Source organism: Calliphora vicina, chromosome 3 (genome assembly GCF_958450345.1).
Source record: "Calliphora vicina chromosome 3, idCalVici1.1, whole genome shotgun sequence".
Lineage (NCBI taxonomy): Eukaryota > Metazoa > Arthropoda > Insecta > Diptera > Calliphoridae > Calliphora > Calliphora vicina.
The window spans coordinates 9,879,299-9,899,249 of NC_088782.1; the positions used below are offsets into that span (position 1 = coordinate 9,879,299).

The following is a 19,951-nucleotide window of genomic DNA, read 5'->3' on the forward strand; positions in this document are numbered from 1 at the left end:
CAAACTTCTAAAACCATAAAAAATTATGATTTTAAAAGTTTGGTGTCATTTTAACCCCAAGTGCCATTAAGCGTTAATTTCCATTCTTGTGCTGTTATTATAAACCCTAGAGTTTATGTTATATTTTTGTTAAATTTCATCAAAATCGGCCCAAAAATATACAACATTTCGATCATTTCGAAATCTTTCCAAGAGAAATTCCAAATATTGAAAAATTTTACCTTTGACCTTCACGATTTAAGGGTTAACGTCTTCCGATTTTAGTAGAAGTTTCAGAGTATATTTTGAATTATCTGGACTATAATATTCTGAATAGGTTTTACTTAAAATTCATAAGAGTAAGGAAATAGAGCTCATTGGCCTAAAAATTGCCAAATAATTGGTTTTTCTCGAAAATTTCAAAATTTAAATCGCAGGTACGGAAAAACTATAAGAGATATTTTCATAATTTTTTCACATTTTTATTCCCTATTATACTCTTGATAAATCCCAATGAGATGATCAAAAAATTCTGAAATTTGTTTAACAAAATTTTTAAAAATTTGAAAATGGAGTTTTGAAACTGCCGTTAAAAAAATTAAATTTTTTTGTTCATACCTAAGAATAGGTTAACGGTATCCTACGAAGACAAAAACTCATATACAAGTAAATATGGACATATTTTAAGTAAAAATGAGCTTTTATTTTAATATTTCTCAAAATATGTTAATTTTGTTCCTACATTTCATGTTCTAGTGGCCTGAGACACGTTAATGGCCTGGCGAATTTTTAATAACTTTAACATTTTTTGACCGATTTCTGTTTTTTATGTCTCATTAGAACGACAATTACGTACACATTTCGATTCTTTTAAATTAAATTACAAAAGTAATTTTTTAATGGCAAAATTTTTACAAAAACTGAAAAAAATGCATTTTTTCCCCTTGTAAATGCATCTCAAAACTTCAGAGGGCTTGCGGCACGTCTTAACCCCAACCGATTTACCTAAAATTTTTTCAGGATGATTTTTTTGCTAATGTTCACCAAACTGGAGGGTGAGAATGGCCAAAATCCAACTTTCGTTTATTAAGGGCCACCCTAGTAAATATCAATGATCGCATATTGAGCATCGTTTCTAATTTGACACGTATTTACTGATTTAAAGACAATTAAAGATTTTATGTGTTATTCATATAAAAAATAGATTTTTGAATCATAGATTGATCTCCTTTTCTTGATCTGACGAATATTTTCCGAGATATTGAGGATTAAATTTTTGGAAGGACATATGAGTCTCAAAGATTGGTTTCCTCGGATAAATTTGACGCATATTTACTGACTAGATGACTATTGACCATTTTTCCAGTTTTTATGCTGGAGTTCGCTGGTGAAAAAAGTCACCATGCATAAGAAATTTCTAACTAGGTTGTTGATAACTATTAAACTTCTGTACATATTTAAGTAAAATCCTGCACTTAAAATTAATCTGGCCACTTGACATTTTAAGTTGCAGCAGGCATTTTAACACACGACGACGACGACAGCCGGCCAACGAAAAATAGAGTAGAGTAGGCCAAACGCAATTCAAACTTAAAACGAAAAAAATACAAGAGGATGAACACCAACAAAAACATGAAAACAAACAGTAACGCAAAAAAATAAACACAGCTTTGTACTCGCACTCACACTCACACTAGTGCAGACAAAGAGTAAAAATATATTTTGCAAATAATCCAACGAAAAACTGAGTAAAAGAATCGAAAAAAGGAAAACAAAAAAAAAAAATAAAAAAAACAATAACAAAAAAGAAAAAGTGGTGCATTTAGTAGGGAAAAAAGCTTTTCGGTATGCAATTCATCCATGTACATGGTAAAACACCAACAAAATGCGGTCATATTAAAGTTTTAACACAAAAAGTGTAAAAAAAAGTAATAAGAAATGAAAGAAAATTAAACCGGGTGGACATATAAAGAAACCATTTTATTCTCAATAAAAACTTTCCAAAATAAAAAAGGATTTCTAAAGAAATCATTAATGCATTACTTTTGATAAAAAATAAATAAATAACACCGGAAACGGAATATAAATAGTTACTTTTTGTGCAAAAAAATTTAATAAAAATAAAAGTGCTGAAAAGTGTGTCGTGAAATTTCTTTGAAAAGAAATCTGCGTTTATTGTTTAAGTGTTTTTAGGCGTTCTTGTTAAACAAAATTGTTTAAATGTATTTAAGACGTTTTAATGTGTTACGGCCAGCCCCAATGAGGGCCGGCGCTCCATGGAGTATCCAACTACATCTGTACTAAGCGATACATATGAAAACTGTCAAAGGTGAGAAAATAGATTTTACTTAAGTTAACACCCTTTAATCGTTCCAAAATGTATTTCCGGTTGCTTTAAGTCAATTAAGGAAATGCTCATTTATACCATTTTATGATTTACTGAGTAATAATTCCATCGATTTCTGGATGGAATAAAAGTGATCCGTTTCTTGATTTGAGGCATATTTGCTGAGAAAATTACGATTTTTGGGGATGTTCATATAAAAAAGTAGATCCTTGTTAGAAAATAGTGATCAGAGATTGAGCTTATATTATTGATTTGTCGTATATTAATGATTACAGATTTTTTTTAATTTGTAATATTGGGTATGACTTAAAAATGCGCCATTTACAATAGATGTCGTATCTTTTGAACTCAGTTTACTTACACTGTGTGTAATTTTTTGGGTCATGGAAATATAAGCATATACGGACACCACTACGTGATAAAAGGCCAAAGAAAAGGAACCATGTCTCCATTTTTGCAAAAAAAAAGTGATAGACTAGTCTATAGTGTGCTGGACTATTAATCTAAGGGTTGCGGGTTCGATTCCCGTCAGAGACTCTGGGTGTATCTGCATACAAGCAAAACGCTTCGCAGTTTGTTTTTTTTTTAAAAAGCTTATATTTTGCAAACAGTTCCGAATTTTGAATTACTCGCTGAGGCAAAGTTGTAGCCCTTGTCATAAAGAACAAAAATAAAATCAAAAACTTCATCTTCAAGATCAAAATCGCAAAAAACTTTAAAAACTTCGAAATAATTTTTTTTAAGCTGCCTAAAAGTATGCTTTAGTTTATAATAATTTAATAGTTTATGGCCTAAAACACTTAAATCTTTAGTTTTTACTTACATTGACCTACCTAAACGGTATTAAGAATCATTCCTAGGATGTTCATATCTTCTAGAAAGTTGTTTATTGAGATCATAGGTATATTTTTGTACTTGATTGTTTCCTTGAATTTTGAACGGTTTGCTACCTATGGACCTGAACAGGGAAAAAAAGGTAAAAAATCAAATTTTTTAAAGTTTTTTGCGATGTTGATCTTGAAGACGAAGTTTTTTGGATTTTATATGTTTACAATTTTTGTTCTTTATGACAAGGGCTACAAGTTTGCCTCAGAGAGTAAATCAAAATTCCGAACTGTTTGCAAGATATGAGCCTGAAAAAATTACACCGAGGTCCCAAATCTATGGGGACCCATAAAAAAAAGTGCATGACTTTGGGCAAAAATGGGAGACACTGGCCTTTTTTGTTTTGGTCTTTTCATATGTCAGGGTACATATCTGTTATTTATTCTCACTTAGTTATTGAAAATTATAGTGTAAACAACAAGGTTTTTTTGCTTCGAAAATATCGAACCAACAAAACGTCACATGCGGGAAGTTTTGCTTTACATCTTTAATTTGAAAAAATGACACCGATTCCTCACCGAAGCTTATGGTGAATTGGTTTTCAAATATCGGTTTCAAAGTGCGGGAGAAATCGGTTTCAAAGTGCCGTTCAGAAATGGTTATTTAACACGGAACACAAAGATCGCTCAGACCAGCCCAAAATGTTTGAAGACCAAGAATTCAAGGCATATCTCCATGAAGATTGTTGTCAACAAGAGCTAGCAATATCATAGGGAGCTTCTCAAAGCAGCAATTTTTAAACCGTTTGCCATTCAAATGGAAATGTGCTTCACCGGAGAAGATGTATTTTTTTCGAAAAATTTACATTGACTTCACTTTGCTCCATTACCCATTGAACGAATTGCCGGCGCTTTACATGTTCTGTTGGTTTAAGCTCCTGAGTGAGCTGAATTTTGTAGCATTAAGGTGTCTAAATTCCCTTCGTGAAATTTGAAGTTGTTGCGAACGATGCCGAATTGATGTTTTCGGGTTTTTGGTGACAGCAGCAATGTTATCAAGAGACCGACCTGTACGTTGATGCACAGGAGTAAAACTCCATAATCGACCCAGTTTCCTCTAATCTATTGACCACTATTCCAATGTATGACACAATCCAATTACTGGGAAGTACTCAAGCAACAATTTCAAAACGTTTGAGAGCAGAAGGTTTCTGGGAAATTGGGTACCATACGAATTGAATCCGAGAGACCTTGAATGACCGAAATTATGCTTAAACGCTATAAAAATTATCATGTTTGAACTTGCGATGAAAAATGGATCCATTACAATAACCCGAAGCGTAAGAGATCGTATGTAAAGGCCGGTCAACCAACCGAATCGACATTAAAGCCAAATATCCATGGCGCTAAGGTAATGCTCTGTATTTGGTGGGAGCAAAAGGGTCCTATATTTTATATGGAACCTGTCTCTAACGCAATTGATTTGTTTGAAGCCCAGACATGAAACCGTAATATACCATCATAACAACACTCGGCCACATGTTGCAATATCTGTTAAAACAATTTAGAAAGAAGTGGTTGGAAAGTTTTGCCTTACTCGCTTTATAGTACAGACCCTACCCTGTCCGACTTATATTTGTTTCGATCGATGCAGAACACTCACTCTGCGATACGCTTCACTTTGGAACAAAGTATCATATATTGGCTTGATTCGTTCTTGTCCTCAAAAGATGAGCTGTCCTTTTGGCTCGGAATCCACATGATGCCAGAAAGATGGGAAAATGTCATAGCTAACAATAGCCAATACTTTGAATAAATTTATATTGTCCAAAATGTTTTAGAATAAAAGCTAAAAATTTAAAAAATCCCGCATTTTTAAGTAATAGTTATTCATATGTTTGGAATCTGTAAACATCTGACAACTTGATATTAAAAAAATCAAAATTTTCAAAATTTAAATTTACGTGAAATTCGTATAACCAATAGTTTTCTCTACAGCCAAGGCTGTTTTTCATTCCTAGCAATGAAATACCAATAAATATGTTTTCATTTTTAAAATACTCGTATTCCAACAATGTTTTTTTCCTAATCCTTAATCCTAATTAAAATTCTTTTGTTATTTACACTATTTTATATTCCAAACAATTCTTTCTCTGGTTCTTTATCATTTTCAGAGCACATTTGAATACAACAAGTAGAGGAGCAGCGGCTTGTTATTCGAAGGCAACATATTTCAATTTTGATTTAAAGCCACAACAACAGCAACAACAATATAAAGAATTGTGTGATTTTACAACATTGTCAGCATCAGCATCTTTGGCAACAACACCTACGCCTGCCACTACAACAATTTTAACAACAATAGCAGCTGCAGCAGCTTCAAGTGCCGCTGCCGCTACAGCAAACAGAATATCATCACCATCATTGTCGTCACCATCATCATCATCTTCGACATCATCGTCATCATCATCAACAACATCATCATCAGCGTCAGCAGCATCGCTGCCATCATTAACACCACCCACACCCATAAGTCCTTCCTCCGAAACATCACACAGTCCAGATGGGCATGCCTCATCAGTAAGTTCAACAGCATCATCCAGTGATAATACAACATCAGGTAAGTGTAAGGAAGTGAAGGAAAGTAAAGCAAGCAATGAGAAATGTATTTATTCCCCAAAGCTTGAAGGTAGAAAAATCCAAAAATAAAAAAAACTTGCAATAAATTTTCGTATTCGTCGTTCTTCTATGTAGATCATGACCCAGGAAATTGTTGAATTATATGAATTGTACATTATTGGACAAGACAGGCATGTTGTATGTCATTGTCTTGTGCGAAATGCGTCTTAACAGCCATTTTATTGTGTTGGTTGGTTGGTCTTTTGGGAGCAGTGTGATGCTGATTAAATGGTAGGAGATGGAAATATTTGAAATGTTTCTAGTAGGTATTAAATGCCAATATTAGGTACTTGAATTTATTTAATGTTTAAGTATAGTTAAGGAAAGCAAAGAAGTGAATCTTCTTGTTGTTTTAGTACTTAACTTTCTTTAGCTATGAAATGGTTTTATTATAGATAGGGCACTAAGGTTTAAGTTTTAAATATAAGAATTAAGTAAACTAAAGATTAATTGAATAATATCATAGTTTGTCGACAGAATAATTTTAGGGTCTATGAACGCCTCACTTAAATAAACACACAAAATAAGCAGACTAGAAAATCTTCGTCTTCTGTGATCTTTTGGACTCTCCGATATCTATCGCTCTTCCCCTCTCAGGAAGCGGGAATTGCAGACCAAGTGAGCATAGGATATCTTAAGCAGAAAATCACCAATTTTACAAATATGGATAAGTGACATGGCTTGAAAACTTTGTAATTTATAGATTGGCAACGATGAACGATGCAAATTATGTTAAACTCCTAGTCGCTAGCATTACCAAAATTATGTTCCTTTTCAATTGCAAATGTAATTCAGGGCTTTGTAGTACTCACCGTTAGGTCGTTATTCTGGCCTTCAATTGATCGAATCCTGCTGGTAGGTGTTTCAGGCGCTTCGGGAAAATATCCTACAAATATTTCCGTCCGTGGTACCTCATCTTCCGATACAACCTTTAGCACAACTTCCTTCCAAGGTTCCAGTGTGGCAACATGTTCCTTGATCTATTATGCTGCATCGTTGTCCTTGCAGTTAAAAATAAGCCAGCCAGTGCAGCCAGAAAATTGTGTTTAGAGCCCTTTTTCAGCTCCACAATTTTGTCCTGGACTGCTAGTTGTATATCAGCCCATATTGTCCTCGGATAGTCTGATGGGAATACCTCCAGCCTTACAATTTTAGCCGCATCCCTGTACGAAGATAGAGGAGTTTTAAACGTGTCTATGCTTTTGGTACGAGGTATACCAGTAGCAGTTGGACTAGCTACTCCTTTTGGGGGATTCAGTTTTTCAGGAGTTGATCCGTTTGAGCTACTTCTTTCCTGGCGATTTAAAAGGTCATGGAATTCATTTCGAACTTCTTTCATTAGTTTTAGGCATATTTTTCTTGCCTCACTCTATAAAGAGGTTTAAAAGTGCTGTGGTTTTATAGAACCCTTTGTCAGCTCCACAATTATGTCTAGGTCTGCTGCTTGTAATGCTTTAGCTTGTCATCAGACTATATTTTCCTATTTAAGTCTGATGGAATTACCCCCAGACGAACAGGTTGAGCCACATCCCTGTACGAGGGTAGAGGAGATTTAAACGTGTCTATGCTTTTCATAGAAGGTATAATGTCTGCAGTTGTACCAGCTACTCATTTTGGGGGATTCGGTTTTTCAGGAGTTGTTTCGTCTGACCTACTTCTTTTATTTGGATTTAAAAGGTCACGCTCGCTTCGAACTTCTTCCACTGAATTGCCCCATTTAGCTTTAGACGTTTTCGTGCTGCCCCACATAATTTTGGTCTATCGTTCACAAGTTTTGTCTGTTGCACCGTGACACCAGACAGATGTAGAGGTTTGCATGTTAGGCGTTGATTCCAGTAACGCTGGAATCATCCGTTGAGATGGATACCCCAGTTGATTCTTGAAAAGAGTCCCCCAATACCATATCATCGATTATCGAGTTAGGATCATGATATCCTTCACAAGTCTTGTCTGGTGCATCGTGACACTAGACGGATATAGAGGTTTGCATGTTAGGCGTTGATTCCAGTAACGCTTCTTCTTTTTCAGTTGGGATGGATACCCCAGTTGATTCGGGACAAGAGTCCCCCAATACCAAGGTATCATCCATTTCTTTGATTATACAGTTAGGATCATGAGATCCTTCAACAAGTTCAGTTAGGTCTATAGCGACAATACCCTTGTCCGGAGGCCACCGTTAGGAAACACATTAACGTAGTGCCATTCATTCCGGAATTACGGGCTTTTAATGAGCGTCCGCTATAGATCCGCCATATTCTGCTTTAAAAAGACACCTCGTGTAGGGTGTGGCTCTACACCGCGCATGGACAGTCATTGTATACCAAAGAGGATTGCGCATTATCAACAGATTAGATATGTTGCGCTTTCCGGAACCTACAGTGAAAACTGCTTGACACTCTAAGTAAATAACTATTAACTGTTGAGGATACTGCACCAGTTCTAATCTTTACAAGAATGGATCCTGCACGCTTTGAAAGTTGCCTCTCAATATTTGAGAGTGCAAGGGTTGTTGCATATGTAGCCATTAATGGGTTCAGTAGCTGCTAAATATTAGATGGAAAAATGTCTACGCATTCGCTAAAGACAATCGACGGTTGGTGGTATAACGTTCTGTATATTTTTGCGATGGCGATGAAGGTCCATGTGAATGTGTCGTGGAAGGGGATCCAGCATCAGAATCTGATAGTAGTCCTGAAATGCATCGGGACCGACCTGACCGATAACTTCTAGTTCTTCTCATGTAAGTGATCCAAGTTCCTTATCTTGACACAATCGGTTGCGATACAGAGTGCTTTGTTTAAGACCATCTATAGACCTTGCCATTAGGCGTTTCGCTGATGAATAAGTTCCACATTTTTAAGAGCGACCAATTGTCTTGTATGGTTCCGTATGATAGCGAGACGTCTGTCTTTAACCAATATTACGAGAACAGTTTTTACTTCCGTAAGATATTTACACCTGATGAGAATATACTGCAAAATCTGCATGCGATACTATAGAAATTTCTTGGGAAGGTGCAGGAACTTGGCAGCATAAATATTGAAGAGTACTGATAAAAGTAGTCCTCTTTAGTAGTACACTTTTTATCTTCTAATACTGAATTCAACAAACCTTTATCAGCTATAGAGGAACTTCTTGGAGAGGTTGAGGAGCTTGGAGACCTAAATATTGAACAGCAATTGTTGCACTACAATTTTTACTGAGTAATAATGAATTCAATAAACCTTTGTCAGCTATAGTGCATTAACAATATAGAGTTTGACATTTTTGGAAAGAATGGAGTTCTGTTTCAAATGTGTTTGGTACGGTCTATGCAATCTATGAAATTTTCTCTAGATCTGGTTTTGAAAAGAGTGGGTACAGGGCTTTGGCAAACTTGTTAAAATGTACTTTTCCATTGTATCGAAAGGTAAGAGGAAATTCTGTTGCATAAGTGATAAAACAATGTACAAGGTGGCGCAAAAGTAATCCTCCTATCAGAAAATGCTATAAATTTTGCGATTGACCCCTAATGTCAGTTCTGTTTTGACATTTGTGTAGAAAACACATGCGAAATACACGTTAATAAACAATGTTACGCTACACTGCTCCAGAACGCGGAATATTGCTGACTATTTATTTGACCAATAATCGGTCGGTGACTTTGGCACAACGTGAATTTCGTCGCAGATTTCCTGGCCGTCCAACGCGTATGTAAATAAGCAAAATTTACGCTTCTGGGGCACTGAAAATCCGCGTGTAACCCACGAAGAGCCATTACACCCGCTCAAAGTCACTATATGGTGTGCTGTTTTCGCTGGAGGAGTCATCGGACCTTTTTTCTTCGAAGACGTCGCGGGCCAAACGGTTACTGTAAATGGTGAGCGCTACAGAGCAATGATCAACGAGTTCTTTTTGCCGCAGCTTGATGAATTGGGATTGGAAAACATGTGGTTCCAACAGGACGGTGCAACGGCACACACTGCACGTGCCACAACCGATATGCATTTCCTGGGCGCCTAATCTCCCGTTTTGGCGATTTGCACTGGCTAGCAAGATCGCCTGATTTGACCGCTCCAGACTTCTTTTTGTGGGGCTTTTTGAAGTCGCGGGTTTATGTCTACAAGCCTCAGACTCTTGCAGCTCTTAAAGACAATATCCGTCAAGAATGTGAGGACCTATCGCCGGAAGTTTTGGCCAAAGTGATCAAAAATGCCATAAAATGGGCTCAAATGACAATCAACTGTGGCGGCGGCCATTTACATGACATCATATTCTCGACTTGATGTAAAAAATACTAAAATACCAAATAAAAATAATCCACAAGAAGAATCAAAGTTTTTAATTTTTTTTTTAATTACAGCCAAAAGACATCGGAAAATTACTTTTGCGCCACCTTGTATAGCTTTGTTGTTTGTATGTATGCCGATTACTATTAAACGTGGCACCACATATAACCAGAATTGCTGGCAATTATAAAGTTGACTTTTACGCCTACTTCATTAAATGGGAGTGGTTAATACATAATAAATTAATATTTATGACATTATGACCCATTTTCTCAATCACTGGTTATTTTTTATCGTGACGATATACTGACAGTTCTCATATAAAAATAATATTAATTGGAAGTACATATATCGTTACGAAAAACGATAACCAGAGAAAATGGGACTAAATGTTGCGTACTTTCATGTCAAGTTAACCATAAGTTTCTATTCCTTAATTATCTACAAATAAATAACATATTTTAAGGCATTTACTATTCAAATAATCAAAAGTATGCTAATAATATTTCATTATTTAACAATTCAATGCATTCCTAAATGTATGCTAAGCATTACAACATTTCCCATTAAGCATATTTGCATAACATAGCAAATATTTGCATTAAAATCTCTTATGATAAAAGCCCATATTTCTTAATTTAATCACATGACTACTTATTAAATTATTTTGTGCATTTCAGCAAATTAAATTCAATTAAAAGGAAAAACTATTTGCTTAATTTTCAAAACAAAATGAAACGAAACGAAAAAAAGAAAACAATTTGTTGTAATTTCCTAAGATTTGTTGTGTGTGATTATGAAAGTGCTTTGTTTGACTAATAAATAGACAATTTTCTATAATTTTCATTTATTCTATTACAAACAACATTGTTGTCGTTAATATTGTTATGGCAGCCTTAAATGTTGCTGCTGTTGTTGTTGTAGTTCTTGTTGTTGTTGCTGTTGATATTAAATATAATTGTTTACAACACATTTCACTATCAACACTATGTCTATGTCAAGTAATATTTTTTACTTTTTATTTTATTTTTTTTTCTCAAATACACTCAGGCTAAAGTATAAGAAGGCATTTATTTGTATTTGTATTTGCATTAGTATTTGTTTAAAAGTGTTTCTATGTATAAGTGTGTGTGTGTATGCAATACAAACGCATTTAAGTTGTTTGCCCATGACGTTGCTGAAACGAGTCATTGAACTTAAAAAAAATATTGCAGTTTTTTTTCATTCTTTTTTTCAAGAAACTAGGCGAGAATCTTTAAAGAGACGAGTACGTTCATTGGCACTTATTGTAACGGTGTTGGGCTTTTTTTTTCTTCTGGCAGTCGAAGAGGAGAAGAGATGATTGCATTGATCTTTTGAAAGTGTTTTGTTGGATTAGGCTGTGTATAGGAAAAAGGGACTTTTTTCTGGGGAAGCAGAAAGTGTACTTTTTTCAATATTTCAATAGTTTGATGTTTTTTGTGTATAGTACTTAAATGTCAGGAAAAATATTCCAAATCAGTTGTGATTTTTACATCTGCGCTCATATGAAAACATACTGATACTCTCTGATAATTGTCAGGAAGACAAAATCAACAGATTCGCCTCTTAAGCTCTTAAAAATGTTGTTCGTCATAGCTGCCATATAAGACAATCTTCCACAAAATCATTCACGAAAAAAAGAAATGATTGAAATTGTCGGGCTTGACCGACTATACTTTCTTACTTGTTTTGATTTAGCTTAGTTAGTTAGCCGTTCAACGATAATAAATTGTTTCTCTAGGCACTCAGATGCTCTATTCTCCTAATGATGATATTCTTTGGCCTGTAACCACCAATATCTTCTAAATCATCGTAGAATTGACGACCCGACTTAGTTCTGTGACGTTGCAGCTCCAGCAATGACAGACAATATGATCTTCCCCTTCTAAATCCTCTTTGTGCCCACACGTCCTATAATAATCCAGAGTGTTGTCCCTTCTGCCTGCCATATTTCTAACAGGTCAATGACCCCTAATAATACCTTAATACTACTTCTATCTAGGTTCATATATCAGTCTGGTGCCTGCTATATTTAGTTTAGGTCTTAGGGCTCTTAAGACTCTACTGTCTTATCTATTTATCCAGGATTGGTTAGTCCTCAGAAGGATTTTCTCCACAATCTTACCTCGTAGTTTTCTTACTGCCATATATCAACTTGTAGTTGACTATGTGAACCTCCAGACCCTTTCAAGCCGCCTGATTATTAACACAGAAAGTGATCTTATTAGCCCAAATGACATATTCCAATACTCCACAGCTTTCATACCTAAAGGATATCCGCTTGAAAGACACTACATTTATTCGGAAGTCTAAAAGATCTCCTAGTATCTGTCTCTACTATATATACATCAGATCCTTTACCAACTTCGATCGTCAGTAAATACCGCATAACCATCGTACAGTCTCTCGTATCTCTTCCATACATCTGTAGCGAGTGTCTTACCGTAGTTGATTTAGTTATTATGTAGTTCGAATCATTATTATGTCCTGTGGTTCCTATAAGGAACAAATGGTCACCACAAACTGATTCCATTCAATTCTGTTAGACGATTTATGCTTGATTACTCTCCAGCTTACAACCACTCTGAGTCATCGCGCATTCAAGTTGATGGGTGCAATGGACGGCCTCTTCTTCGCGTGTTACCATCGCCATTTTAGATTGAGTATTTCAATCTAGATTGGCCGCTGATTTGTTTGATATTGTTGCAGGCCAGAATATCCGAAGATTTCTTCGCAAGCATCGGTTGGCAAATACCTGTACAGCATTTATGTCACGTGGCAGCGCATTCCACGTCTCGCTGACATATAGGAGCACGGATTCGACACAGTTGTTGATCAACTTTATTTTGGTGTTGAAAGAGATGACGATTGATTTCCATATTGGATGCCGAATGCTTAATTGGATTTTGATATTCGGTATTCCACATCATTACTAGAGCCGCCAGTGTTTGTAATGATGCTACCAAGGTAACAAAAAGATGTTGCATCATCCAGGTCGACGTTGCGTATTTTGAAGCTTGGCGGTGTTTATTTTTTGACCAGCTTTTGCTGCTTTGATCTCTAGAGTCTTGAGTTTTGATACCATATCTCTGTGGATATGTACAGAAAGCAGATGTCGTCCGCATAATCAAGGCATTTAAGGCGTTCATTCCTTTGCACAATGCTGAACGCATCCTTGCCTGACTCCTGTTAGTACTTCGAATCATCGAGGATCCCAAATTCGTAAAAGAATTTTTGTATGGCCCGTTTCTCTTAGAATCAACAGAGTCGACTTGTAAGTTCTAATTAAAACTAGTGTTGCCATTCCCATTACATGCCCCTCAATGGATAGTAAGTGTTTGGCTCCGGCAATGCCAAGTTAGATACATCCTTGAAGGTGTCAGTTCTGATTGCCGCCTATCGTTCAGTTTCAATTCAGTACGTTCGACTATAACCCCTAATTACTCCTTTCATTGGGACTAATTATATCTAAACCAGTCAATTTTTTTTCATAGTGGATGACCCCTACTTATGCAAATTATTGTGTTGGAACTAGGAAAATAGGTAATGGGAAGTAGGAAAGAGGAGTAGTATTTGTGGACATTCGATTTGAACTTACCTACATTGAAAGAGAACTTCAAAGGGATGTGTTCTTGATGAAAAGCGTGTATTACGTAAAAATCTGCTGGTATCAGGAAGAAGTTTCCATTATAGTACCGATAGAACAGTGAAACGCAACCCACATTGCGTCAGTGCTCCAGCGAATCAATATAGTTGGATACCCTACTGTCACCAATAACCACCTTCGCTCACTCCTGTACGCGGTCGAGAAGCTCCAAAATACACTTTGAAGCTCCTGCCCATACATGGGAGTTGTAGTCCATTTTCGGTCGGATATAGATGGTGTAAATAGTGAGGAGATCAGATGGAGTGAAGTAATTCAGAAAATCGAGACACTGGAATGCTTCTTTCGACACTTGCAAAATGTGTTTAGAACAGCGGACATCACATTGTAGTCTCATGTCCAGAACATCAAGGGCGTCTGATTCTACAATATTTACAGTACCCATAAATACAGATGACGCGATATGTTCTGTCGTTCGTTTATGGGTCAACATGCAACACTGAGTCTTGTGAGCGTTGAAAGCGACCCTATTCGCACGACCCCATTCAGCGATTGTCAAAAGGTCCCGATTCAGGGAATGATTCATTTGCCAGTCTGTATAATACTACATCCGTTTGGGATTGTGAAGGACATCCGTATCTTAAATTCCACAATGTAGTTATAATCTTTTTGATATTATATACTTCTTCCTTATATTTCGATAGCTTTACAAAACTACGAAAAGTCCTACAGCCCAATTATGAATAAAAAATTCCGCGGGAGTTTTTTCCCATTGAATTTGAATAGGAAAAATGAGAAAAGGGAAAAAACTCCCGGGGAATTTTTATTCATAATTGGGCTGATAATCTTTTAATTATATCTTAGTTTCCCATATGAATTTATTATTCACGGTCATTATATTAATTTGGTAGAGATATAGTAAACGCTGTAAGCCGGATCTAAAGAACTCCAAAAAAGGGAATGTAAGAAATCTTTTGAAATTTTAGCGATTTGCGATCATCATTACGCTCATTATTTCAATTTGAGAGAGACTTCGAAGAATTAGAATTTAAGCAATCTTATGGAATTTTAGCGATTTGCGATCCCGTTCTAATAATATTCATAGATTTGTTAAGATCACTATATATAGTCGTTTATAAATTCCCAAGTATTATCTTAAATGACATAAAACAAATTTTCTTTTTACCAACAAGTGACAGTTGTTCCCAAGTAACCACAACAAAATTCCCTTAAAGCGTAAATGCGACAGCTACGAAAAATCCCCCTTGATCGTTTGTTGATTTAGCAACAACTCTATTTACTCACTACTCTACAACAACTATAACAACAGCCAACAAAACTATACACGATTACTATTACACAATCTTAAATACTCCGGCCTCCACAAAATAAATACAAGGAAAATATCACAACAAACACAATATCAGCAGCAACAGCAAAAGAAAATCAACAACAATAATAACAAAAAAGAAAGAAAAATTAACAACAACAACAACAGCAGCAGAAAAAAACTACAAATAAACCAATGCACTCTACTTGAACAGTTTTCTTCCTGGTTCAAAGATAGTTGTAGATGTTGTTATTGTTTGTTTTCATACCACATTAAAAAACGAATCAACTGATAGATGCCACACGTTGCTAGCTGTTATTGTTGTTGTTGTTGCAACTATTTGTTATTGTAGCTGTGTTGTTGTTGTTGTTTTTATTGTTGTTGTACAATGTTACTCATAGACAGACATGCATTTGAAAATTTATCATTGCAGCAAAGACATTCTGCCAGGCGGGCAGGCAGTCAGGCCGACAGGCAGCCTGGCAAGAAATAAAGAAAGAAAAGACACTGAAGCTAAGGCAGGCAGGCAATCAGTTATAGATTGTAAGTAGTTTCTTCTGTATGAAGACGACGTCGACAATACTGCTGATGATGATGTTGGAACATTAAGTAGGTGGAGGAGAGGTTGGGTGTAATGAGCAGTACATATTTTGTGGTGGTAGTAGTTGATAGTTTTATAATAGTAGTAGGCGAATTGTGGTTTGGCATTTCTTGGTTTTGGTTTTTTTTCTTCTTTTCTGTTTTTCATAACATAAATAAGTACTTCTTTCGCTTTCGTACTTAGTATAATTGTCAGAGTTTTGAAAAATTTAATTGATTTAGAAAGAAATTTCGAATAGATCCAAGTAATTACTTCCAATCGGTGCTCTCTACAATAATTAACATCTCCTGACAAAACTATTCAATTAAGTAACATTTGATTTGAGCTTAGGAACTGCACGGACTTGAACCGAAATGAACAAAGGAGTGAGAACTTCGTCACACTATATTGTCCACATATACGATGTCGATTACTTTCTTTGCCCATATTTCCCAAAAGCAGAACCAAAAACAATGGTTCCAGTCATAGCAACTGTTATGGATTGTTATCTAGAATCCGTTCTATCGACCTCAGACTTCTTTTAATGATGATACAACAGTCAAATCTTAACAAAACTACAATACTTTGCATTGCCATCTGTCATTCCAAATCATGCAGTTGAAGTGCAATGTTCTGAGAAATAAGATTGTGGAGATCTGATATTGTATGCATTTTATTATATGTATTGTTACGAAATTGTACTTGAATTCAAATATAACGATTTTAACGGCTGATTTAAAAGTAGCCTAATGCTTTCAAATAACAGTGCTGTAATAGCAAACTGTAACATATCTGTTGGCATTATTAACATTGAATAAAAGCTTTCAGTTGACCATTGATCGTAAGTTGGCAACGCTGTTTGCTGCGACCGTATATTCGAATTCGAATATTCAGTTAAAGAACATTGTAGAAAGTACACCACAGATGGCGTATGTATTAGAAACCTCTAGAAAGTTAAAGAGAAATCTAGAGTGCAGATGGCAGTGTTATAAATAGTGGCAGAGTTTGCAGTCGTTAGTGAGTTTATCAGAGACGCTATTCGAATAAACATGAAATGAGTGCCTTAAAGTGTGCTGTATTTTCAAGTGAATTCGTGTACATTATAAAGTGTGTCTGTATTTTTGCGAATTTATTAACGTGTATAAAAAAAAACACTAAGTGACTATTTAATTCTGTTGTTGTACATTTAAAATAAATAAAGAGTTGTTACAATTTTTAAACTACTAAACTCAAAAGTATCCGGTTTATTTAAAGGAAATAAACCAACGTTTTGAAAAGGTTAAAACGTAACAGTATTTCAATTTTCCTACATTTGAAGTGAAAAGAAAGACTTCTGCTGGTAGATTATTTCACATACGGACGGTACGGCTAAAGAACAAACTTAACTGCAGTGTGTTGTGCGATCCACTGTCCAATCGACTACTCCTTTTGCCAACTTTCCTTCTCCAATTTATCCCCTTTCCAAAGAAAGTAACATAAGCATTAATTTCCTGAGGTCAGATGGAGTGATGTATTTCATACGCCGCTTTAAAAAACCAATGTTCTTGAATGCTTCTTTCAACACTTGAAAAATGTGTTTAGTCCAGTGGACATCATATGCAGAACAACAAAATGATTCCTTCTGATTCCTTACACCATCCATGGAAACAGATGAAGTAACAAGATCTGTGGTGCGTTTGTGTGTTATTACAAAATGACACATACTCTTAGTCCTATTAAAGAAACTCGGTCCAGTAAGACTGGAATTTATCACACATCTCCTTGAACTCTTGATTCGTTAAATAGTTATTCCTGATATTTTTAAAAGTTTGAAAATTTTTTTTTGCTTCGAAAATATTGAATTTTGTACCAAAACAGCGTAATATGCGAAAAACGCCTAGAATATGCGGCCAGACATGAAACCCTAATATTCCATCGTGTCAATGTTCGGCATTAGGTTGCAATACCTGTTAAAAACTATTTAGAAAAAGTGGTTTATAATCCGAACCATGCCCCGTCAGACTACTATTTATTTCGCTCTCTCTGGTATAAAAATTAAGAAATATTGCCGAATGCAATTTTTTTTTAAATTTTTGTAAAAATTTTGCGATTAAAAAATTACTTTTGAAATTTAATTTGGAAGAATAGAAATGTGTACGTAATTCTCGTTCTAATCTATATATATAAAAGATAAACGTGACTGACTGATTCATCATCGCACAGCCCAAATGGCTAAAGCTAGAAACTTGAAATTCGGGAAATGGGTTCCTTTTATAACATGCAGATCCACTAAGATCTGTCGGTCGTTAAGGGGGACAAATGGGGCAAAAACGGGTAAAACCTGTACCTCTATATCTCCAAAACAAATAAACATAGAAGTAATATTTTAAATGCGTCCGCCTTTTATCAAAAAAAGAGCCGACAGGTGTCTGATACTTTTTTGAAATTCGAAATTCAAGTGGCCATATGGGGTAAAAAAAGTCCCCGTAGAACCCTCTGTTAACATGTATATCTCCTACATAAATAAACATAGAAATACTATATTAAATACATCTGGCTCAGATCAATAAAGACTAGAAATATTTTTGGTACTTTCTTGAAATTCGAATTCCTAAGGCCTAAAAATTGTATTCTTTTTTGGTACTTTTTTATCAAAATGTATTTTCTCAATAAAGAATCCATGAACTATTATTTTTAAATAGTACGTATTACTGAAATTAATAAGTACTTTTTTAAAATTATTTCTTCACGGGGGACAAAAAAGGGCCCAAAAAAATAGGTAAAACAGGATATTCCAATAAGCGTTTAATCAAGATAAGGAGCTCGATCTGTGGTCACTCATATTTCGATTTGTTATATAAAAACTCAAAATATCTAAATTCGCTAATAGTTTGGCCAATAAGCGTTGAATCAAGAAAAGGAGCTGTGATCACTCATACTTCTGACAAAAAATCGATTTTTTATATAAAAACTCACAATATCTAAAATCGCTAATAACTTGGCCAATAAGCGATTAATCAAGAAAAAGAGTTCGATCTGTGATCACTCATTTTTCAGACCAAAATGCGATTTTTTCGATTGGTTTTTGACAACAAACTTAGGTTCTTTGTCTCTCAGTAGCGCTTCTATATATATTTTATTCTATGTCCATAAGCGTAGCTAGGCTATTCTTCTGGGGTGGGCAAGTGCCCTTCCAAATAGTAAAAATAAACAATTTTTTTTATAAAAAAAAAATAATTTTTTATTAAAACAAAACTAAAATATCACAAAAATTCAGTTTGCTAACATAACTACTTCATTTTTAATATTTAAAACTGCTAATTTATTTTATAAAATATTTTTATATATTTAACTTCCAATAATCAACTGAAGGAATAGAATCCGGCAAATCCAGATTTTAACTTTTACCTAATGTTGATTATATATAAAAATCTTCAAGAAAACTTTTAATTACAGCGTAATTTTTAATTACTGACTTACAATTTTCATATCTACAACTCCATCTAGTTGTGCAAAGGCTGTTTATTTTATACTGTTTAATTTGAAGAGCTTGGCTTAGGCTTTTTAAATCATTATTATTTTCTGGTTTCGAAAAGTGAATGAATAAAGTCTCTATGCTAAGAATGTTTGCGCTGAGCCTGTCGGATAAACAATGAACCAAAATGGCTTGCGGATTTGACTCCTTTATTTTAGCTTGTAAAAAACAAACATTACATGTGCTCCGTTGTACGATTGGCATTGGAATATTTTTTAACTTTTTGGGTTCCAAAAACCCCATGATTAATGTTCTAGGGCACAGGAATCTCATAACGGAACAATCTACAAATCCAAAAAAATCTTTCTGCGACTTTCCAAATTTTTATCTGGGGTGGACAGATGCGAGTCTGGGGTGGTTTTGCCCACCCCAGCAACCCCCTATCTACGCCAATGTCTATGTCCTATGTATATGAATAAAAATAATCATTCAATAATACGTTTTTTTTTCTTTTTAACTATTTTTACCCTTTTCAAACCGCTTCTCACAAATTCAGTAATAGAACACAAGCATTTTTTTAACTTGGACAGGACAACGTCTGTCGGGTCAGCTAGTGAGATATAAAAGACAAAAATTGGTTAAAAAATGTTAAAATTGTTAAAAATTCCCAAGGCCATTAATGTGTCTAAAAGAAAAAATATAGGTACAAAATTAACATATTTCAATAAATACTAAAATAAACCGTTAACCTATTCGCAGGTATGACCAAAAAAATTAAATTTTTTTCCGGCAGTTTCAAAACTCCATTTTTTAAAAATTTTGTTACCCAAATTTCAGAATTCTTTGATGTTCACATTGGGATTTA

The 19,951-nt window shown here is 35.0% G+C and overlaps 1 protein-coding gene across 1 annotated transcript in view; it reads left to right on the forward strand.

Moving 5' to 3' along the window:
- The first annotated feature begins 2,255 nt into the window (after positions 1 to 2,255).
- LOC135954030 (ecdysone-induced protein 78C-like) overlaps positions 2,256 to 19,951 on the forward strand; it is a 76,577-nt gene continuing 58,881 nt past the window's right edge. Inside the window, exons 1-2 of the mRNA XM_065504076.1 lie at positions 2,256 to 2,308; positions 5,325 to 5,770. Of these exons, the coding sequence (XP_065360148.1) occupies positions 2,256 to 2,308; positions 5,325 to 5,770 (499 nt within the window). The remainder of the gene's footprint in view (positions 2,309 to 5,324; positions 5,771 to 19,951) is intronic.